Raw genomic sequence first — 24,896 nt, 5'->3', positions numbered from 1 at the left:
GTTGTTATCGGTTACTACCGTGAATGTGTTTCCGTAAAGGTAGTCTTGAAATTTCTCCACAATGGACCACTTCATGGCTAGAAACTCTAGCTTATGTGCTGGGTACCGCTTTTCACTGGACGAGAGCCCTCGGCTAGCATAGGCGATAACTCGCATCTCGCCATCCTGTTCTTGATATAGGGCAGCCCCTAGACCAAATGTGCTTGCATCCGTGTGGAGAATATACGGTAACGCTGCATTAGCGAATCCAAGTACTGGTGCTGTGGTGAGTTTGTCTATGATTGCCTCAAAGGCTTCTTGGCAGGCAGGGGTCCACCGTTCGGTAAGGGGTTCTTTGGGGTTAAAGTACTTTCCGGGGCAAGGTGGTACTTTCCGACCTTTCCTGTACGGTGGGTAGCCTCCGGTTAGATCATTCAAGGGCTTTACTATCTTGGAGTAGTTCTTCACGTACCGGCGATAGTACCCGGCGAAACCTAAGAATGATTTAAGATCACTGAGAGTTTGGGGTACTGGCCAGGTGCGAAGGGCACTAACCTTCTCAGGGTCTGTTTGTACACCTTTTCTGGAAACAATATGGCCTAGATAACGGACTGAGCTTTGGAAGAAACGACACTTAGTTGGGGAGAGTTTCAACCCATATTCTCTCAACTGCTGGAGGACATGGAGAAGCCTGGTTTCGTGCTCTTCCAACGTACTTGAGAAAACGATGACATCATCCAAAAAGACCAGTACTTCCTTAAGATTAAGACTGCCCATACATCGCTCCATTAATCGCTGGAAAGTACTGGGTGCATTGGTAATGCCCTGGGGCATGCGATTGAACTCGTAGAACCCCAAGGGACATACGAAGGCGGTCTTAGGCTTGTCACGTTCCTCCATCTCTATCTGGTAATAACCAGACTTTAGGTCCATTACTGAGAACCACTTGGATCCCGCAAGGGCTGAGAAAGTTTCTTCCAAATTGGGAAGTGCATATGCGTCGCGTATTGTCAGTGCATTAAGCTTGCGATAGTCGACGCATAGACGGACGTCACCATTTTTCTTTTTAACCACCACGATTGGTGAAGAGTAAGGCGATTCTGATTCACGAATCACTCCTGCCTCCAGGAGTGTTTGCAGGTGTTTCCTAACTGCTTCATAATCGTTTGGGTGAATGGGTCTTGACCTTTGTTTGAAGGGGGTTTCATCCTTTACGTTTATGTGATGTTTCACTTTGGATGCATGCCCAAATTCCAGATCATGCAGGGCAAAAACATCAGAATAAGTGGTTAGACTCTTTGTTACTCTGTCTTGCCATTCTTTTGGAAGAAGGGAATCACTGAAGTCGAATGTCAGGTTGGACTTGGCTGACTGAGCAGTGACAGGGCAACATTTCACAGGATCAGCCATTTTGGTTGAGGCAGGTAAATTGTCATAGATTTCATCTGGAGTGTGAAGCTCGGCAATGACACAGGTTGGAGGAAGTGTTATGTCATGCTCAGTTTCATTCCTGACCCATACAGGTAACTTATAAGGACACTGCTTGGGCAGGGTGACAAGGCAGCACTCTACAAGGATTCCACCAGGCAAGGTTGATGTTGTTGGCTGTTCAACAACTGCACATTCGCTGGTGGTGTCAACATTAACATAGCCCTCCAGGAGGACTCTCTCCTTAGCAGGTACTACTTGCTGCACTTTGCTATTGAGAGTCATTAAGCCCATCTTCCCTGTAGAACTGACCTCATTTCGGAGCTTAAGCGTACGGAGTATCTGTCTATAGCCATAGACAGAAGACAAGTCGTTCGGATTTTTACCATGACAGTGTTCATCGTACAACACATCAAGTGCATTGGTTCCAATCAGTACAGGTAGGTCACAGCTACTGCGTAAGTCTGGGACTACTAACGCTAAGGTAGAAACTTCAGGCTCTGTTTCGATAAAGTTTTTGGGAAACTTAAGACTGAGGGGCACATAGCCTAAGTATGGGACATTTTGGCCATTAGCGCCTTCAACCTCTAGGGTATCGATGGGTTGGATGGGTGTCTCTGAGAGATTAGTCTTGTAGAACGAAGCTGAGATGGTGGTCACTTGTGAACCGGTGTCAAGGAGACAATTACAAATAACCCCTGCCACCGTGACATTAGCTGTATACTTCTGTCCTACAAGCCCCTTAGGTAGTTTAATCTGGTGTACTGCATCATGAGATTGAATGGATGCCTTAGTCTGAGTTTTAGTTTTGGGACATCCCTTCGGTTCAGTTCCTGGCTGTCCCTCGTCAGGAACTGATGTCAGTTTAAATATTGCTGATTTTGTTCCTCCCAGGCCTTTTGTTTTTGTTTGAACTCTGTGCGCTTCACTGCGACTAGTTCAGGGTTTGCTTCGTTGGGGCAAGAGGGTGCGATATGGCCATCTTCGCCACAGCTGAAACAATACCATGGTCGAGGCTTCTTTGTGACTTTGGCCCAGCCGGTGGATGAGCCCTTTTCCTCAGCGAAGGCCTTGGCTGTAGACTTTGTTTTTTTATTTGGCTTAGCAGATGTCTGGTTTGAACCTTTATCAAATGCTGCTTTCAGGGAAGCCATTTGGGATTGTAACTTTGCAAGTTGCTTTTCCAATTTCTGGGCATTTAGAGGAGATGCTCCATCTGCAGCAGTTGCCGTGTCAGTATCATCAGTGTCATACTCTTCCACTCTAAGAGAGTTTGACTGGGCTTTGGTCTTATGGATGCCTAAATGCTGTTTCATCCGGCTGGACTTAGCAGCTTGCCTGTCCTCTTCAGTGCGTAACATGAGGAGAAACTCGGCGAATGACGGTGGATCAAGTTTGATTTTATGCTCAAGCTGGAGGTTGGTAATCAAGTCGTTATTCCAACAACCTCTGCAGAATTGTTTAAGCAGCTGGCGTTCTGAATCATTGGCAACGATGCCACCTCTTTTAACAACTTTACTGAGGGCTGTCTGTAATCGTTGTAAATATGCTGAAGGCTTTTCGGCAAGGTCCTGATTAATATGCAGGAATTTAGCAAAAAGCTCGTCTCCGTCATCCACAGTGCCATACGCTGAGTCGAGTAGGTGGAGATAGTCATGGGAAGTAGACTTAGATCCAAGGTGCTTTACAATGTTAGCAGCAGGTGGAAGAAGACTTTCTACTATTCTTCGGACTGCGTGTTTGTCAGACACTGTAGCATCTGTGAGCTGGAACTCTACATTACTGCGCCATGTATCATAATCAGACTCATATTGTGGACATGGGCTTTTTCCTGAGAACGGTCTAAGCTTAGAATGACCATGCCACTGTGAAGACAGTTCATTGCTCTTAATGATGTGTTCAACCACTACCTTTTGGACTTCAGGTGTGGTGAGTTGTTCAGGGGATAAGTACAGGGCGTGCTTCCTATGTAGGGAGGATGCTTCTGCACCTACAGCGGATGGGAGTGAGTCGGATGAGTCGGAGCCTATATTAATAGGGGTTTGTTTGTCAGTAGTTATTGATTCAGTTTGGGCTGTGCTGCTAGCAGACTGTTTTTCCTGGTTAATTGTTGCACCAAGTTCTGATTCAGTTGTGCTACTTTTAGTTGACTTTTGAATTTTAGCCAGCTCTTCTAGCAAAACCTTCTCAAAATCTGCTCCACTTAGTTTAGCAATACCTTTAAGATCAGTTAAGTAACTATCAGTTAAGCTTGCGCTTCTGTTAGCAGTATACCACTCTGACAAAAGCTGAATGTCGTAAATCACATTTGGTTGATGACTAGGTGTTTTGCAGGGCAATTCATTTTTTAGTAGCTCGATGGGAGCACCTGTTTTGAATTCCACAATGAGTGTGGTTCTATCCTTCCCTGTGACACTGGGCACATCAATTACCCTCTCAACAGAACCAAAATGCGATAGATGTTCAACAACTTCAGAATCGTCACCAATTACACCGCTTACTATGACGGAATTGGGTATTTTTACGTTTTCAGCCTGAATCACATCCATGGCTATGGTAACAGTATTCACCAAAGAGTGCAATAAAAGTGTCAATCTGTTCAACTTTCAAGTGGAAATCAATTAAAACCACTCCTGGCTAGCTCGCCACTTTTGTGTAGCGCCCCCTATCCCACCCCGATGTCAGAGAACAAGAGGCGCCAGACATCTACCTAGGTCCGTTTAGTGGTTACCCTTAAATAAGAGTTGAATGTTTAGTTGAGTTGAACAGTATTGACAGCATTTATTGCCTCAGCATAGTATCTGTCAATTAAACAACAATACACAAGATACAGTTGCAGCGCTGCAATATAGAAAATAAGAAAGAGAGCTCTTGAAATAAAATGAATGATGAAATGTTCTTTAGGGTGTTAAAACCCTTACCCTTGTTCCCTTTTGTTAAGGATGTATGGATCCACTAGTGTGTGTTAGTTCCTCAGTTTCTCAGTTCAAGGTGTGTGTGCGTAGAGACCTCGGGAAGAGGTGTCAGTATACGTGGGTGTATGTAGATAGACCTCGGCGGAGGTATCAGTATACGTGAGTGAGGGGACTGCTGCTCGGGCAGAGACAGCAGTGGTTCTTATCTGTATCTGTCGATGAAACTGTGAACAGACGGATCCTCTGTAGCTGGTCCTGCGGTTGGCCACACCGCTCCACAACCATGCACAGACGTCGATCACTTCACTGGACTAAGCTCGCCATCAGAATTCAGACTGGGGTTTCTCTGGGTTGTCAAAAAACCAATCAGGGATTTCAACACACTTCACACAATACTTCACTGAATTCTCTCCTTCAGGATCACAGTTGGGACTCAAGAGTTGTCTCTGTAGATTATCATCAAACCATCTTTTTCCAAGAAAACGAGTGGAATGTTCTGGAAGTACCAGGATGTAGCTTTAGTACCAGGATGTAGCTTCCTCTACTAGACTATTCTGCAGGGACAGGGTATAGTGCCCCCCTAGTGGAAACGGAATGCAACTACACCTAAACTACATAAATAGGATTGTTTTTAGTAGCCCTATAATCCACATGGGTTACATGTGTATAGAAGTGTATAGAAGTTGAGGCATTACATTTTGTTGGACTCGTTGCCGCGGATAAATATTGTGAAAATAGCCAATCTACAGGCGTTTGAGCTTGTACTGCAGATCGGCTATTTCCAGAGAGTTTGCCCGTTTCTTCATTATTTGACAATTTGGCCAATGTTTGACCATTTTTATAGTATTGTTTGTTGATTCCTTTTAACACTCATGATGATCAAAAGTAATCAATGTGCAGATGTTGATGTGTCCATTTGTAAATGTCAAATGTCGGCTGGAAAACTCATATGTCCAAAACTGTCAAACAGGATTAAAATGTAAAACTAACAAAAGTTAGTAACAGATCTACACTTGTTTTGAGCTTTTAGATCTGGTACTTTTGATGCTTTGGTGTGATGCTGTAGTATGATCAAGTAAAAAAATAAATAAACAAAAAGTTAGAGTTGGAGATAACAAAATCTATTTGGTTAATTAATTTTGGTTGCATTTGTAGTTCCATTTGTACGCATTTTGTATGCTGTGTTTGTGTTAAATTCATACACGAACAAGTGTATATGTAATGTATGTGTGTCTGCCTGTATGTGTGCATGTAGTGTGTATGTGGTTTATCTATGTGTGCATGTGTTTTTAATACACTAGTTCTCCCCCAAATTAATCAATTCAGCATCTGTAAGAGAGTTGTACAAATGGAGTCCCAAAGAAGGAAAAGAAAATAGTTCCATTTGTACATTCTCAGAGTTACAGACCCAGAGTTAAGGTCCCCACACAGACCCAGAGTTAAGGTCCCCACACAGACCCAGAGTTAAGGTCCCCACACAGACCCAGAGTTAAGGTCCACACACAGACCCAGAGTTAAGGTCCCCACACAGACCCAGAGTTAAGGTCCACACACAGACCCAGAGTTAAGGTCCACACACAGACCCAGAGTTAAGGTCCACACACAGACCCAGAGTTAAGGTCCACACACAGACCCAGAGTTAAGGTCCCCACACAGACCCAGAGTTAAGGTCCACACACAGACCCAGAGTTAAGGTCCCCACACAGACCCAGAGTTAAGGTCCACACACAGACCCAGAGTTAAGGTCCACACACAGACCCAGAGTTAAGGTCCACACACAGACCCAGAGTTAAGGTCCACACACAGACCCAGAGTTAAGGTCCCCACACAGACCCAGAGTTAAGGTCCCCACACACAGGGCACGATTTACAGACCCAGAGTTAAGGTCCCCACACACAGACCCAGAGTTAAGGTCCCCACACACAGACCCAGAGTTAAGGTCCCCACACACAGACCCAGAGTTAAGGTCCACACACAGACCCAGAGTTAAGGTCCCCACACACAGACCCAGAGTTAAGGTCCACACACAGACCCAGAGTTAAGGTCCCCACACACAGACCCAGAGTTAAGGTCCACACACAGACCCAGAGTTAAGGTCCCCACACAGACCCAGAGTTAAGGTCCCCACACACAGACCCAGAGTTAAGGTCCCCACACAGACCCAGAGTTAAGGTCCCCACACAGACCCAGAGTTAAGGTCCCCACACACAGACCCAGAGTTAAGGTCCACACACAGACCCAGAGTTAAGGTCCACACACAGACCCAGAGTTAAGGTCCCCACACACAGACCCAGAGTTAAGGTCCACACACAGACCCAGAGTTAAGGTCCACACACAGACCCAGAGTTAAGGTCCACACACAGACCCAGAGTTAAGGTCCCCACACACAGGGCACGATTTTCGGACTTTTAGCGGCGTTTCTCCATCGGTTTTCCGAAAAACGCGTCCAGTGTGCAACCACCTTAAGGGTTAATTTTTTGGGACCCCCTGGTGGACTCCCAGACCAGATGTTGAGAAACAGTTTAAATATCTCTGGGAATTCCCCTCATCTGCTCCAGTACCCCCGTCCCCAATAGTCCCCCTGTCCCTCCCCCGTCCCCCTGGCCATCATTTCTGCCGGACCACCAGAGTCCCTTTCTTTGTTTCCTATGCTGCGGTGACATTGTAGGTCAACGCTGGGGGTCACAGGGGTTGTGTTTCCTGGTCGTTGCTGCTCTGGCTGACAGGGGGGGGTGGGTAGGGGGGGGGGAGCGACGCACAGCTCATAGAGACATGGACACCTGACAAAAATACTGATTCTCAGCTGGTGGGCTTTTTTTGTAGAAGGTTCTTCTCAATAAAACTGGTGGAAATGGTTCTTATGTCAAGTTGTGCTGTGTGTGTGTGTGTGTGTGTGTGTGTGTGTGTGTGTGTGTGTGTGTGTGTGTGCGTGTGTGCGTGCGTGCGTGCGTGCGTGCGTGCGTGCGTGCGTGCGTGCGTGCGTGCGTGCGTGCGTGCGTGCGTGCGTGCGTGCGTGCGTGCGTGCGTGCGTGCGTGCGTGCGTGCGTGCGTGCGTGCGTGCGTGCGTGCGTGCGTGCGTGCGTGCGTGCGTGCGTGCGTGCGTGCGTGCGTGCGTGCGTGTGTGATGGGAGGCAGAATGACTTTGTAACTCTGTTCTGTCTCTGTCTGTTAATCCCTCCCACCCCCATGTCTCTCTCCAGCACATTTTCACACACACAGCTGTTTCCTGTTCTGTGTGCGTGCGTGCGTGCGTGCGTGCGTGCGTGCGTGCGTGCGTGCGTGCGTGCGTGCGTGTGTCCGTGATTTTGGGAGAGAGAGAGGCAGATTCATTTTAAAACTCATCAGCGCAAAGACAGGACTTTTTAAGCAGCCCAATTGTTTGCTCTGACTTCTTTTCATCGGTTTGATTTTTAAACCGTCGTAAAATGTAGCAAATTAATAAATAATTGCATAAGTTAAACTCAAAACTAAAATAATAGCTGTTAATGTAGAGACTGTATCAAATTGTTTAATAATTAATTCAATATATCCATTATTAACCACTGTCAACCACTTTCCGTGGCGTATTTTGGGCGTTCCAGTATAGGGGAAAACAGTTCTTATTTTATTTTGCGTTCAGTATTAGCGATAATAGCAGATCTACAATCTCAGTCTCAATGCATAGCTCATTTTGAGCTTGTAGATCTTCTCAAATGGGGAAGTCTGCCAAATATATATCAATGTGGAGGTCACAGTTTGATAACTACTCAAATTTAGAAGGCGTTTATTTGTAGAATCAGTAGAATTTGTAGATCCGGCCTCAGGTCTTAATGGGTTAATGGAGCAGTTGTGTTCCCTCAAGCGGTTTCATCAAGTTATTCTCATAATCAGAGTAAGGGTTTATCATAGGATGACTCAGCTTTTTTTTCTTTTCTTTTTACTTTGTTTTTATTTCAATTTTTTAAGGCAAGGCAGGAAAGAGCAGGAGATATGACATTATTAGTATGACTCAGCTTTTAATGGCTATTCTTTCTTCCTTCTCTGCAGAGTGAGTCCGTCAAATACTTCCTGGATAACTTGGACCGCATCGGTCAACTGGTGAGTCATGTTAAAAATTCTATTTCTGTGCTTCTCAGAACTGCAAAATAAAAACAAGTCAATCTTGAGTGGGTTGGGATCCTTTTTGAATGATTCTGGTCTCTTAACGATTCCCTGTAGTCTTAACGATTCCCTGTAGTCTTAACGATTCCCTGTAGTATTAACGATTCCCTGTAGTCTTAGCGGTCCGATTCCTCAGCGGTTCCCTTTAACGATCCCTATATACTGCAGGCTGCAGGGGGTTCCAAAAGGACCCTTACAGGTCTGTAACTCTGAGAGTGTACAAATGGGTTCCATTTGTAAACTTGTGGTGGTCCTTGAAATTAAAAGGTTTGAGAACCACAGGTATTTGTAATTGTATAGTAGATAGTAGATGTGAGATTCACATGCCAGCTCTGACTGTGTGATAAACATTTTCAGAACCGGTTTCTCAACGTTTGATACGGTTCTGGATCCCAACCCTAGTCTTGAGATGTACATATAGTTGATTCGCTTATGGAGCTGACCAGTTCTGACATTCCATATGTTGATCCTTCCCCACCCGTCCTTCCTCTTCGATGTCTCCGTTTTGACTGATACCTGTCCAATCAAACTCTAGACGGGCCCCAAAGTTATTAGTGCAGCCGTGCCCGGCAGCTGGCGAAAACTAGAGTTCTCAACCGGCCTGAAAATTAAGACCCGGCCCTACCTGGGCCCTAACTGGGCTGGCCTTACTAATTATGGGCATTCCCAGACCTGTTGTTTCAGTGCGACCTCGCCTTAAAGGGCGTCTTACTGGTAACATACAACTACACAGACAGTCGTTTGAGCTGCATCTCAACAATTTACAGTTTTGGCATTTATAAGATGCTCTTATCCAGAGCGACTAAGCAAGGTAAACAACACATACATCAGATGCTGAGAGACAGTGTAGTGCCTCAGTAAACTAGTAGCGCCAAGAGTAAACCAAGAACCTAGCATCAGTCTAAACAATATATGCTATCAAAATAATAATCTGTACTGTTGTACATTGAAACTAGGCTATAGGATGCCAGGTAAACAATGAACCTAGCATCTGCCATCTTGTTATGTGTGTGTGTGTGTGTGTGTGTGTGTGTGTGTGTGTCTCTCTCTCAGAATTACCTTCCCAGCAAGCAGGACATCTTGTTTGCGAGGAAGGCCACAAAGGGCATAGTGGAACACGACTTTGTGATCAAGAAGATCCCGTTCAAGATGGTGGACGTCGGGGGACAGAGGTCCCAGAGGCAGAAATGGTTCCAGTGCTTCGACGGCATCACCTCCATATTGTTTATGGTGTCATCGTCGGAGTATGACCAGGTACACCACGCACGCACGCACGCACGCACGCACACACACACGCACACACACACACACACACACACACACACACACACACACATTTATTGGCTCAGGAATGCGACAAAAACAAAAGAACTCTCCATGACTGCTTTTCCCAAGGGTGTATTTCATGAACCGTATGTTAATGAGGGGGCGTGTCTTTCCTAATGAGGGTGTGTCTTTCCTATTCAGCCATTAGCAATCTAACCCAGAGCAATCAAACACCAAAAGATCCCATCCAGCCACTAGCATATAGTTTTGGATTTTACATTTAATTTAATTTTAGTTTGTTTTGAATATATATCTTTTTTTAATTAAGTTATTGGCATCAAAATGTACTTAAAGTACCCAAAGTAAAAGTGTCCTAAATGTATAAAAATCTTTTGAAAATAGCAGATCTCCCCAAGCTCACAATGTGTCGCATCGCGGCCCATGTGAGCTTGTAGATCGGCTATTTTTAAATGCCCAAAATCTATATATGCTAGGGCTATTGTATGTAAGTTTTGTAATAATAATCAAAATCTACAAATGAATTAGTAACTAAAGTTTTCAAATAAATGTAATGGAGTAAAAGTAGGCTATAATTTTGGGATTTGTAAAAGTATTGGTATTAGAAAATACTCAAGTAAAGTACCAGTAAGACCTCCTTGCACGCATCCGCCTGGGTGACGGCAGACTGCTGGGCCGCTGGCGCTTTGGCATGGGGGGTCAGATCAACATATGGAATGAATTCTGTACTGGCCATATATGGAGCGTGTCTTGAGTGTACAGGGTTTGATGAGGTCAGAGGTCAGATCAACATATAGAACAGGACAACTCCAGTCAGAACAGGTCAACTCCATATATGGAGATATAAGGGTGGCAGCGGGGGCAGTGTCTTGAGTGTACGGGCCTTAATCTTCGCGCCTGTTGCATGGACAGGTATCAGTCAAAAGGGAGACATCGAAGTGGAAGGACAGGTGGAGAAGGATCAACATATGGAATGTCAGAACAGGAAGGAGAGGTGGAGAAGGATCAACATATGGAATGTCAGAACAGGTCAGCTCCATATAGAGATCTAAGGGTTTGAGTTAGAGGTCAGATGTAGAGTTGCTGGCCGGCTCCATATGCAGATCTAGGTGATGATCCAGTCTTCTCCATGTATGCCTATCCAGGGTTTGATGAGGTCAGTGTCATGATCTTCATATATGGAGATGGCCATATATGGAGACGTGATGTCACGAGACGTGATGTCACGAGGCGTGATGTCACGAGGCATGATGTCACGAGGTGTGATGTCATGAGGTGTGGACTGTTGACTATATATGGAGGCGTGACGCTGACTGACGGAATATGCAGGTTTTCATATTAAACTGTGTATATCTCAACAAATACCTCAAACTTGTAGCCTACTTAGGTACAATACTTAAGTAAATGTACTAGATATTTTCCACCACTGCAAATACAATGCTAAAAATATTGAACACAAGAAAGGGTTTGATTGATTGATTGATTGAAAATTGTATTCACAGTTTGTATAATTTGGGTACAGTTCAAATGAAGGTACAGGACAAAAACTGCTATGAGGATAAAACCAGAAAAAACACTAAGACTTGTTTGTTTACATCAGGGTCCTCCATTTTCAATTTATCAGAAAGACGGGTAACAGGGTTACAGGTCAAGTGGACACTTAGTGGATCGACAGGTCACTTGTACACCTTGAATGAGTGGGCACTAGGTACAGGGTTGTAGTTTTTCTGGCACCTTGGATGAGTGGGCACTAGGTACAGGGTTGTAGTTTTTCTGGCACCTTGGTCGATTACCTTTGACCTCAGTACATTTTATTCTCAGTAGTAATTCTTAGTGGGGCAACAGGGCACCTAGGGGTAGGATAACTGGGCACCTGGACAACTTGGCACTGGGTAAAGGTGGGCAGTTTTTTTGCCACCTTGGTCGGGCACCATTGACATCAGTACATTTTATTCTCAGTAACATTCTTCTTGTGTGCAGTACTGATTAAGTATTGGCCTAAATTGGACATCATATATCTCTGATTGCACACTGTATGTGTATGCCCAGGCAAACATATTAATGCAGACATTTTGTAAGTGCTCTTCAGATGTCAAGGTTAAAGCATTTTGCACACCATTGTACACCAGGGGTTTTCAACTGATTATGAACCAGGGACCACGTACCACCCTGACTGAGAATCAACCTGGGGACCACCACCCTGACTGAGAATTAACCTGGGGGCCATTGTTGTGTTGGGAGGGGGGATATGGTCGTGGTGTGGGGGAAAGAAATTATTAAAATTAACCTTCCATATTGAACTCATGTTGCTGTTCATTGTAACTTATTCTATGAGTAAGCAGACACTTGCGATTGATTATGGGCACATTTCCTTAATGGTGACTCAACCAGGCAATCCGGTTTCCCTTGAGATTCTAACTCACTTTTCTGTGGAAGTTCTTGACATCCGACTTCCCAGTAACTGACAACATCGACGCGTCATCATTTGTCACCAGATCATTTACTGCATTGTTTCTCAACTTGTGGTCAATACAATAAATTCAAATACGAATCTTCACTTTCCTACATTACTAAATGCAGGGTCAGGGTCCAGGGACCACATGCAACAACTTCACGGACCACCAGTGGTCCACGGACCACCTGTTGAAAACCCATGCTGTACACCATCACTTGTTTACCTTTACTACCACCATATGATAATATTGTATCTGTATTTATTTATCATATATCTCTGATTGCACACTGTATGTGTATGCCCAGGCAAACATATGAATGCAGACATTTTGTAAGTGCTCTTTAGATGTTAAGGCTTTTTAAAGCATTTTGCACACCATTGTACACCAGGGGTTTTCAACTGATTATGAACCAGGGACCACGTACCACCCTGACTGAGAATCAACCTGGGGACCACCACCCTGACTGAGAATTAACCTGGGGGACATTGTTGTGTTGGGAGGGGGGATATGGTCGTGGTGTGGGGGAAAGAAATTAACCTTTCATATTGAACTCATGTTGCTGTTCATTGTAACTTATTCTATGAGTAAGCAGACACTTGCGATTTATTATGGTTATGATAATATTGTATCTGTATTTATTTATCATAATTTCCTGGGAAAACAGACAAGTACAGTCGATCTCTGAGCTCCTACATAGATTATCCAATGGTTGTTAAGTGACATCATCAAGTTCCACCCGGTCAGTGAGTGACATCATCAAGGTCCACCCCCTCATTAACATATGGTTCATGAAATAGACCTTTGGGAAAAGCAGCTTGAAATACACATTTAAATGTGCATTTAAATGTGCATTTAAATGTGCATTTAAATGTGCATTTTAAAGGGGAATTTAAATGCATATTTAAATGTACATTTAAATGCGTATTTAAAGGTACATTTAAATGCGTATTTAAATGCGTATTTAAATGTACATTTAAATGTGTAGATAAATAAAAATAAATAAATAAATAGTCACTTAAATACATTTAATTATTGATTTATATATTTCTTTGCATATTTATTTATTTATTTTTGCATTTATTTATTCAATTATTTATTTATTTTTAGATATGGCAGTTTTAGCCCTCCATAGGGCACTGCACTTCGTGTGGTGGTGTGGAAGATGTGTGTCAATTTTTGAAAATTTGAAAATACATGTTGAACAGTTTTGAACAGGATATTCTGCAAAATTAGTACTTTTACTTTTGGTACTTTAAGTACTTTTACAAATTGTGAGTAAATCTTCCACCACTGACGAGTGGACACTGAACGAGAAGAGCCCGCAGTGCTGACGCGACATCAGAGGTTTAAAACAGAGCGGTCTTTGTGTTTGGAACTTGGCTGAGCCAAACCTTGACTGTTCGTTCAACTGTGGTCGCGTCTGGGCCGATAAAGCCTTCTGTCATTGTTTGGCTGTATTATTTCAAAAGTCCCAATGACAAGTCCCGAAATCTTAAGTTAATACATAACTCAACCCAAGGACAAACAAAGGATGTTTATGTGCTGTGTGTGTGCGTGCGTGCGTGCGTGCGAAGCAAATGTTGTACCTCAACTGTAGACCAAATGTCTACAGTTCTGTTGCAAATGTTTTTTGCTGTCCTGAAACTGTCAATGAAACTATTGTATTCTGTAAGAGCAAAAACAAAACAAAAAACAAACAAAAAAGTGGAGTTCCAAGTCCCCAAAAATACATTTAGACGCTCATCTGAAACACAAATGAAGACTAATTTAACTCTGAAATTGTTTTTACACATTTTACTGTGTGAATATCACTGGTTTATTGCATCAATAACAAAGGAGACTAGAAAAAGTGTTTAGGAGTAATATAAACATGTTTTTTTGTTTGTTAGTTTTTTGCAACAATTTTCTTCATTTTGTTGAGGAAATGCAGAGTGCCTGGTGATGCCAATTGGATGATTTGAGGCATTTTGTTCCAAAAATGTGTTTTGCAAAAATCAACCTGTTGGTGGCGCTATAACAGGCCAATGTGAAAAGGGTGGGATATATTCCTCAGCCTAATAAGAAAATGTGTGAAAGATTTCACGTAAATTGCATGCTGCGTTCATGATTTGAGGCTTTTGTTCAAAACGGGGCAATCTTGCAAACTGTGAAAGCCAATTATAGCCAATTAGGATGGAATATGAAATATCGGACAGATCCGACTTCAGCACATGACCATAGAGATACTGTGTAACGATTTGTGAGATTTTTGGACAGAATCTGGAGGAGTAATATCAAAAATGTGTTTTACAAAAGTCGGCCTCCTGGTGGCGCTATAAAAGGCAGATGCGGAAAATGCAGGTCAAAGATTTGTCCTTGGCCTCTAGGGAGTGTGCATGCAACGTTTCACGCAGATCGGTGCAGTTTTAGGTAAAAAATGTGAAAAGCTGCCTCATGGTGGCGCTATAACAGGCCGTTCTGGAAAATGTGGGGCAGAGGTTCATCATTGGCATCCAGGGAGTGTGTGTGCAAAGTTTGGCATCGACCGGGTTAACGGTGCCGGAGATTAGCTGGTAACGGACGGACGGAAGGACGGACGGACGGACACACACACGGACGGAGTGCAAAACATACTCTCTCCCCATGCCTTCGGCCTGGTGGAGACAAATATTTCAGGTGTCAGGGTGTTGTTTTGGGGGCCGATTTCTATAAGGGTGCATTGGGCCTGTAAGTGTATACACTAGGTTTCTATAAGGTGCATTGGGCCTGTAAGTGTATACACTAGGTTTCTATAAGGGTGCAGTGGGCCTGTAAGTGTATACACTAGGTTTCTATAAGGGTGCAGTGGGCCTGTAAGTGTATAGGTTTCTATAAGGTGCATTGGGCCTGTAAGTGTATACACTAGGTTTCTATAAGGTGCATTGGGCCTGTAAGTGTATAGGTTTCTATAAGGGTGTAGTGGGCCTGTAAGTGGAGAGGGTTCAAGTTAGGATTAAAGTGAGGCAGCACGTGATAAGAGGTTAAATGGTCAAATACTATTGTGAGTGCTAAACGTGTGTGTGTGTGTGTGTGTGTGTGTGTGTGTGTGTGTGTGTGTGTGTGTGTGTGTGTGTGTGTGTGTGTGTGTGTGTGTGTGTGTGTGTGTGTGTGTGTGTGTGTGTGTGTGTGTGTGCGTGTGTGTGTGTGTGCGTGTGCGTGCTAAAAGCTAGGATGGTGTGAGTCTCCAGTCCCTAATTTAGGCTCAAGAGATACAGATAACACAGCGAGCAGCTTAGCTCAAATGAGGGCATGGGGTTGCGATGCTTTAGGATTTTAACGATTCCAGTTCCTTAATAGTCTCTCATAGCCAGAGACAACTACTCCACAATCTCTGAATGCTATATAGAGTCTGAACATATTTAAACATATTTTAAAATACTATGCTTAGATGATTTCGATTAATATCAGCTTTGCGCGACTGTAAGACAAAACAGGAAGAGGAAGAGGCTTCAGTTCCACTTTATTGCTTACTCATGATCAGAGTTCTCCAGACTATAAGACGGAAGAATTTGAAAATTGCGAGAGGCAACAGTCTGGCCACGCGAGACTAGTTCCTTAACGAATCCGATTCCCTCTTAATGGTCCGATTCTTTATCGGCTTCCTTACCGGCTTTAACAAATGTTCCAAATGTGGCGGAACCGATTCCGGTTCCTCTGATTCCTCCGGTTCCTCATCCGAACCCTAATGAGGCAATACATGTAATGTAATGTAAATGTTGGTTGGGGTCGGCACCTTCTCCATAGGAAAACAAGGGCAGCTCCAGTGCAGTACAGTGGTTTCCACACTCATCATGTCCTGCTTAAGGGCTGTTATGGCTGCCGTCAAGGTTACTGTGGTGGGAATCAAGGACCAGACAGACATATTTAAAAAGGATGTTCCGTTTCACAGTCTGTTCAACAGAAAACAGTAAACACATAACGATATAGCAATATACACAACACAACACAAAGACAATACGTAGAGTCCCCAGAGTATATGCAAACCAGCAGGATAGTTTGCTTAGTGCACAACGGCCGAATGGACACAACCTCTACTAAAATGAACCTTTTCCCCATCTCAAAGTGTCTTCGTCCAGATGGCATGATTGTCGCTGTTGGGTCAGAAACCAACCATCTAAAATGTTCAACTATTCTTCTATCTATCCAAAATCAGTGCTATTGAGCACGTCTGTGTGTGGGTTTTTATACATATTGAAACCATTGGACTCTCAAACTGTCGGTCAAACCACCTAACTCCAACTCGGGTTTTTCGTCATTCTAGTCAATGATGGACAACTCTCAACATTAATGGTCAAAAACCTCCAACTCCGCTTGAGCTGTATTTGGGTAAAGTGATGATAATATAATGACACGTTCAAGTATCTGACTATGTACTGTATAAAGTCACAATACCAACTTTTATGAGGCAGTGTTTTCTGCCCGACAGCAGAGATTTACTATTGTGAGTTCTAAAAGTGTTTGTGTGTGTTTGTTTGTTTGTTTGTTTGTTTGTTTGTTTGTGCGTGCGTGCGTGCGTGCGTGTGCGTGCCAGGTGTTGATGGAGGACCGCAGGACCAACCGCCTGGTGGAGAGCATGAACATCTTCGAGACCATCGTCAACAACAAGCTCTTCCTCAACGTGTCCATCATCCTCTTCCTCAACAAGACGGACCTGCTGGTGGAGAAGATCCGCGTGGCGGACATCCGCAAGCACTTCCCCGAGTTCAGAGGAGACCCCCGCAGACTAGAAGATGTACAGGTAACTACCATAGAGTTCAGAAGAGACCCCGCAGACTAGAAGATGTACAGGTAACTACCATATAGTTCAGAGGAGACCCTGCAGACTAGAAGATGTACAGGTAACTACCATATAGTTCAGAAGAGACCCCGCAGACTAGAAGATGTACAGGTAACTACCATAGAGTTCAGAAGAGACCCCGCAGACTAGAAGATGTACAGGTAACTACCAGAGTTCAGAAGAGACCCCGCAGACTAGAAGATGTACAAGTAACTACCATAGAGTTCAGAGGAGACCCTGCAGACTAGAAGATGTACAGGTAACTACCATAGAGTTCAGAGGAGACCCCGCAGACTAGATGGTGTACAGGTAAAAATCACACCCGTGTGAAGTGAGGGGCGCTCTAATCAATTATTGACCTTATGTCAACCTTGAAACATACCTTAGTTATGTCACCAAGAAAGGTGGTCCCTTATTGGCCAAGAGTTTCCACCGACTTACCGACAGCCGATTTGCTCAGACACTTATGACGTAAATTCTCCATTCATTGTCAATGGCATTTAATGTTTGTGTTAAGACAGAATGATTCTACACTATAGCTGTAGAATCAAAAAAAGTATTTTGGCGGGGCCGTGATGGTGTCGCAATGCTTGATTTTACACACAATAATCCTGCATAATCGCCATACTCATTTCTATGTTGAAATAATTATTTATTTAAAAATGGTGGAAATAACAGATCTACTTGAGCTTGTAGATGGGCTATTTCCACTATTATAGTATAGTAAGTAATTAAATATGTGTTATTTATTTGTCATATCTGCCATGTGCACTTTTTGTTTACGAAGCCTTACCCTCTCCTACGCACCTGTCGCCTGTAGGTGTGCAAAAGCCTTGCTTTTTATTGTTTACGAAGCCTAAAAGCCAAACATAAATAACTTTTTTTCATAATGTTCAATAATGTTGACAGCCCTACACACACACACACACACACACACACACACACACACACACACACACACACACACACACACACACACACACACACACACACACACACACACTCTCTCTCTCTCTCTCTCTCATGGACTTGTATCCATCCCCGTGTCTCTCTCTCTCTGTGTGCCCTTTCTCCAGGCGTTCCTGGTGCAGTCGTTCAGCCGGAAGCGACGCAACCGCGCGAAGCCGCTGTTCCACCACTTCACCACGGCCGTGGACACAGAGAACATCCGCTTTGTCTTCCACGCCGTCAAGGACACCATCCTGCAGGAGAACCTCAAGGACATAATGCTGCAGTGACCCCCCGCGCTCCGCTCCAACTCCGCCTCGTGGTTTCTATTTCTCTGGACGGAAGCACCACTAAAACGAATGGCCTCGGCGGCTCGTCCGCGACGGTTTGAAAGGTCCTTTGAGACGGAACCTTTTGAGACTGACCTGTGGAAAGGGTCAGTTGACGCTTAACTTCCCAGGAGTGCGTCGGACTGCCCCCTGAACCTGTGGAACCAGCATGTGGGACATCATCCCAGAGGGGGCAAAGCGCCACTAACCTGAGCCACAACCTGAGGACACAAACCAAAACGAACAGAAACAGTGTTTCATGTTGGAAAGGGGCAGTCACTGACTTCCCTGAAATAGTATACTTTTTCATGCACACGGTTTAAAAAGAAAGAAATACAAAAAAAACTAATGAGAAAAGACAAATTGTTCCTCTACATATATGACAAAAGGGCACCACGCAAACTCAGAAAGAGAGCTTGGAATTATGGGAAGTGCGGTTTTTCTTCCCCCCTCGTGAGATTAGCATGACTCATTTAGCTACAGTATACCATGTCATCATCACACTAAATTAGTCAGTTGGTTGTTGATGTAGCACTGTGGCAAGCTACAGTACAGCACAGGGTTAACCAGGTAAACAATACTGAGAGACACAGAGAGAGACACAGAGAGAGAGAGAGAGAGAGAGAGAGAGAGAGAGAGAGACAGAAGAGGAACAGAGAGAGAGATGTAGAAGAAGGACATGGGAACTGAAGGCATGTGAAGAGAGAGCCTGACACACACGTGATGGAAGAGGAAGAGGACAGAGAGAAAGAGAGGAAAGGGCTTTAAGATTGAAGTAGTGGTTCGTTAACCACTTAAACCCCACATGGTTGACTGACCGGTGTCCCTCAGGGCTCTGTACTTGTGTATTTTAGGTTTTCTGTTATTATGGGGGAATGCCGCCCGACAAGAAAATAGCCGACCGACAAGCTCACAGCTGCGTTGTTACTTGTTAGCTGGTCGATCTGCTATTTTTTATGCAAAAGCCTTTTGCCCGCCACGATACGGCTTGCTGGGGGTTTAAGTGGTTAATGGGAGTAATGGGGCCAGCAGTGGTCATATGCTGCGCTGTGTGATAAGGTTGCACAAGTGTTGCTGTCAATGAACTTGGGAAAGGGAAGAGACTCTCTCTCTCTCTCTCTCTGTATCTCTGCTGACCTTTTTCCCTCTGCTGCTTTCCCCACCTCTCCACCCTCACTATCTTTACCCCCACCACCCCACCTCTCGCTTGTTCTTATTCTTCCGCTCTCTCACCCTCCCTCCCTCCCTCCCTCCCTCTCTCCCTCCGTCGTAGAGCAGAGATGAACAGCTGCAGATAGTGAGTCTCCAGTACAATGGAGGGATTGTGCCTTCCTTCCCTAACCTTCCTTTTACTAGCAGCGGAAAGAGGAGGCTGATGAATTAAAGGACTTACAGGGCTGAAAAGAAACTCTCTCACACACGCACGCACGTGCGTGCGCACACATAGACGCATTCAAGCACATACACACATACACACACACTCGTATATCAGCTCACACCCACTGTCTCTCATACAGTCACACGCACACACACATAATTATACTCTAACACACAGAAACATATCCCACGCACACGCGCGCACACACGTGCGTGTGCGCGCGCGCACACACACACACACACACACACACACACACACACACACACACACACACCATACGTATCATTTCACACCCACACACACTGTCTCTCTCACATACACTCCCAGACATGCACACACGTACACAAAGAAACTGCTCCTCTCTGCACAGTGATATTATCCTCAATGTAATTCAACTTCAAAGTGACGATTTATACACTTAAAAAATAGGATTTTCCTGGTCCTATACGTGGGAAAAACCTTGCATTTCCCTGTGTTACTTTCTACCTTTCAGACCACTATTAGTCTCGCGTAGCCAGACAACTATTCCACAATCTCCGAATGCTATATAGAGTCTGGAACTACATGTATTTTAAAACATCTTTACACTTTATTTTAGAATTTCCATTTCTAGTAAGCAGCAATCTTCAATTATTTTGATTTGAAGTAGGACAAATTTGCGTGACTTTAAAGACGAAACGGAAGCGGGGAGGAGGCGTCACATTCGCTTTCATCCTCTGATCATTTTCAGAGCTTCCGTTGCTCCAGACTGTATGACGGGAAACATTTGAACATTGTGGGAGGCAACAGTCTGGCCACGCCAAACTAGACCACTATGTATAAGTCCTCCAGTCTAGAGATAGCCCCATGGTGTATTACTTTACCACTTTATTTTATTGTATTGTATTTCCCTTTGTTTTATTGTATACATTTTTCTTTTCTTATTATTTTTTTTTGGGGGGGATGCACTTAATATGTAGCTCATTCCTGTTACATGATGGTAGATGGAAGGAGCGTGGGGGGTGGGGGGGAGGGGGGTCAATAACAGGGTTCAACTGCAATGATGAGCACTTCCATACGCCTTGTGGTAATACTGTAATCAACTGTATATTCTACCTGCGTGTTTGAATGTATGTGGGTGTGTGTGAATGTTCTTCATCTTGTATATACTGTAGTAATACTGTACATGTCGGAACTGACCCTGTGCGTGTGTGCGTGCGTGTGTGTGTGTGTGTGACTGTGTGTGACTGTGTGTGCGCGCACGTGCGTCCGTGTGTGCATGCGTTCATGTACGTGCAACACTGTCTCACCCTCAAAAGTCATATTGTGACCAAAAATCACACCTGTGTGAAGTGAGGGGCGCTCTTATCATCATACATCATCCATTCATTGTCAATGGGAATTTAATCTTTGTGTAGGACAAAAATAGCCAATTTGCTCGTCTACATATGACGTAAATTCTCCATTCATTGTCAATGGGAATTTAATGTTTGTGTAAGATGAAAATGGAAACTATAGCTGAATATAGGAGGGGCTAGCGAGTCGTAGCGACCCTCAAAAACTGTGACTTGGCTGGCATTCCAGGAATGTAGTCCAGTTCTCAGACCCTAGACAGTCCACAAAAGAAACGGCGCAACGCTGGTGGCGCTCAAGCAGACTTTAGCCATGGGTGGCATCGCCAAGGGAGTCGTCAGGCGAGTGAGCCGTCGTGCCAAGCGGTGTGACGTCGGACTGAGCCGACTCAGCGCAGTTGAAGTTATGTCCCTATAAGGACAAAATGGTAACTCATATTACCCCTCGCCAACATGTGACTTATTTACTCCCACTTCAAGTCAACGATTGGTCACTTTTGCCCTAAGAAGTCACAGTATGACTTTTGGATTGAGACGTGTGTGCGTGCGTGCATGTGTGTGTAACATGGTTAACCTTGTGTCACAAACGCCACTAGCCTCTGTAATGGCGTCACTGTACGACAGCCTACTAACTACCCTTTGCAGATTGACGTTGAGGTTCATCGCGTCTCACGTTTTGTCTTCGTTGCACTGGATGTTGTTGCTGAGTGGGAATGGCCAGCAGCTGTGAGAGAGAGAGAGACCTGTGAAATATAGAGTTTTAAACAAATAAAAAATGACTATAAAAAAATCTACGAGTAGTGAATCATTGAATCAAGTATCAAGGAAAGTTGGAGGGTGAAAAGAAAGAAACTGAGTCGATGATGAAGATGTGAAGATATTCTGATTGAACCATTTCTCGCTGTCTCTGGATCTGTACTCTACTATGGTAGACGCCACAAATCTGTGTTGGAGTGCGATCCAACTGAGACACACACACACTATCTTTTCCCACTGACCGTGTGTTTTTAGTGCTGGGCCGGTTGTGGTGTTGTTTCTCTGTGTACTGTATGTCGTGTGTCCACTGTCCGCGCATATTCTCGGGCCATCGCATCGCGGAAAGGGAAACCACGGAGTTGGGTTGTGAAAGCCCTGCTGTGGGCGGTGTGGCGCGTTGTTTGAAAACGCAGAGGTCAAGACAGTGACGTGTCACACAGAGATCAAGACAGTGATGTGTCACAGCCAGAGGTCAAGACAGTGACGTGTCACACAGAGGTCAAGACAGTGACGTGTCACAACCAGAGGTCAAGACAGTGACGTGTCACACAGAGGTCAAGACAGTGACATGTCACAGCCTGAGGTCAAGACAGTGACGTGTCACACAGAGGTCAGGACAGTGACGTGTCACAGCCAGAGGTCAAGACAGTGACGTGTCACACAGAGGTCAAGACAGTGATGTGTCACAACCAGAGGTCAAGACAGTGACGTGTCACACAGAGGTCAAGACAGTGACGTGTCACACAGAGGTCAAGACAGTGACGTGTCACAGCCAGAGGTCAAGACAGTGACGTGTCACACAGAGGTCAAGACAGTGACGTGTCACAACCAGAGGTCAAGACAGGGACGTGTCACAGAGGTTAAGACAGTGACATGTCACACAGAGGTCAAGACAGTGACGTGTCACAGCCAGAGGTCAAGACAGTGACGTGTCACAGCCAGAGGTCAAGACAGTGACGTGTCACAGCCAGAGGTCAAGACAAGTGACGTGTCACAGCCAGAGGTCAAGACAAGTGACATGTCACAGCCAGAGGTCAAGACAGTGACGTGTCACAGCCAGAGGTCAAGACAGTGACGTGTCACAGCCAGGAAGCACAGGCGTAAACGGAACTTCTGCACACTCACGTCTATGACTTGCCCAACTGAACTGCGGCCGATAGTATATTGTTTAGGCTTTAGACCGGGGTGCCCAAAAGGTAGATCGTGATCTACCAGTACTGTAGATCACAACAAAGGGTGTGGAGGTAAACCACATGACATTCCCCTAAAAATATATCATTTAAATAAAAAATAAATGCAATACTTTGTTTTCAAGAGTGTTGCGCACAAAGAAAATGAAAGAAAGAAAAGAAAGAACTACCAATTCAATTTCCCCCTCTATTTCCCATTCCATTCCAAAGCCCCCTCAGGTACAATTTTAAGTTAACCTATTTTCAGCAATGGGATAATGTTTTTGGTGGGTAGAAGATCTTGTTCAGCTGGTCATTGTGAAAGTAGCTCTCAAGTCAAAAAAAGTGTGGGCACCCCTGCTTTAGACTGATGCTAGGTTGGTGGTTTATCCTCCTGATCCTATAGTCTACTGAGTGTGTGTGTGTGTGTGTGTGTGTGTGTGTGTGTGTGTGTGTGTGTGTGTGTGTGTGTGTGTGTGTGTGCGCGCGTGTGTGTGTGTGTGTGTGTGTGTGTGTGTGTGTGTGTGTGTGTGTGTGTGTGTGTGTGTGTGTGTGAAAAATGCTGCTATTGGGGAGGATGTTTTAAAATTCACCATCAAAGCAAGACTGCAAGTATTACCAACCAAGTACAATCTGTCCATCTGGTATCCCGACACCCACACTCCACTCTGTATAAACCATCATAATTCTGAACAACACCTACAATCCATCGCACACATAACAAATGGATGTAGTGCATACAAAAATATGTATATTGCTCGCCACGACCGGATTGTTGACCTAGTGTCTGATGCAGTTCGAAAATATGTGCCATCTAGTGCAGCAATGTATAAACATTCAAGAGTGTTACCAGATTGGTTTAGCTGTGCATGCGATGTCTTTGCTAACATCCCAAATACATCTGATGTTGTCTTTGTTGACACCAGTCACAATTCACAGTGATTCTGGAGTTCTTTGATTTGTACATGGACCAGGCATTCCAAGATAAACATTCTAAGTACCAACCATTACTTGGAAGTATAACAAACCTGGGGTATCACTGTAGATTTGCCATACTGATATTTGGAAGCCTGGGCCATGTGCATAAGTTGACCATGAGTGGCCTAATAGCTGGCATGGCAAAGAGCAAAGCCAAACAACTTGCCAAATACTGTTCTGTTTCGGCTGCTATAGGCAGTTTGTCTGTGTGGAGGAGGAGGTGCCACGTGTATCCTTAAGTGAACATGAACTGTCAACCCCGTTATATTTGTTTCCTTGTAAAAATTAATTGTAATTTGTGGATTCAAATAAAGAACTAAAATGTGCGTGCATGCGTGGCGTGCGTGCGTGCGTGCGTGCGTGCGTGCGTGCGTGCGTGCGTGGGTGTGCGTGCGTGCGTGCGTGCGTGCGTGTGGGTGTGCGTGTGTGCGTGGGTGTGCGTGCGTGCGTGCATGTGTGCCGCAAAACATGCCAAGTCAGCTTTCTTGGCACGCAACACTGTCATGAGTTATGAATGGTGCTCGACTCAGAGAAGAGGTCTGTCGGGTCGAGGGAGAACACAGAAGAGGTGCAGAAAGCCAAGAGACGAGGGAGAGGAAGGAAGCAGAGAGGGCAGACGGCGTGGGCAGGAATGGCGGATTATTATGAAAATCATGCTATGGAGGCCAGAGTGAGTAGGGCTCAGGCTTTATACTGCAAGGTACGGGAGGCCAGAGTGAGTAGGGCTCAGGCTTTATACTGCAAGGTACGGGAGGCCAGAGTGAGTAGGGCTCAGGCTTTATACTGCAAGGTACGGGAGGCCAGAGTGAGTAGGGCTCAGGCTTTATACTGCAAGGTACGGGAGGCCAGAGTGAGTAGGGCTCAGGCTTTATACTGCAAGGTACGGGAGGCCAGAGTGAGTAGGGCTCAGGCTTTATACTGCAAGGTACGGCCGCTAGGGTTGGCTCTTAACTGTCTGATTCCTTAGTGGTTATCTTTAACGGTTTGGGTTGCAAACGGGCCCTAACAGG

At 44.8% G+C, this 24,896-nt stretch overlaps 1 protein-coding gene across 1 annotated transcript in view; it reads left to right on the top strand.

Moving 5' to 3' along the window:
• LOC306921901 (guanine nucleotide-binding protein subunit alpha-12-like) overlaps nt 1–20,590 on the top strand; it is a 40,165-nt gene extending 19,575 nt beyond the window's left edge. Inside the window, exons 3-6 of the mRNA XM_079499208.1 lie at nt 8,349–8,399; nt 9,516–9,716; nt 16,752–16,958; nt 18,074–20,590. Of these exons, the coding sequence (XP_079355334.1) occupies nt 8,349–8,399; nt 9,516–9,716; nt 16,752–16,958; nt 18,074–18,235 (621 nt within the window). The 3' untranslated portion in view covers nt 18,236–20,590. The remainder of the gene's footprint in view (nt 1–8,348; nt 8,400–9,515; nt 9,717–16,751; nt 16,959–18,073) is intronic.
• The last annotated feature ends 4,306 nt before the right edge of the window (nt 20,591–24,896 follow it).

The sequence above is a fragment of the Electrona antarctica genome (assembly GCF_951216825.1).
Source record: "Electrona antarctica genome assembly, chromosome: 4".
In the NCBI taxonomy this organism is placed as follows: Eukaryota; Metazoa; Chordata; class Actinopteri; order Myctophiformes; family Myctophidae; genus Electrona; species Electrona antarctica.
The sequence above is the reverse complement of the archived record's forward strand: the minus strand, read 5'-3'. Positions and strand labels throughout refer to the sequence as shown.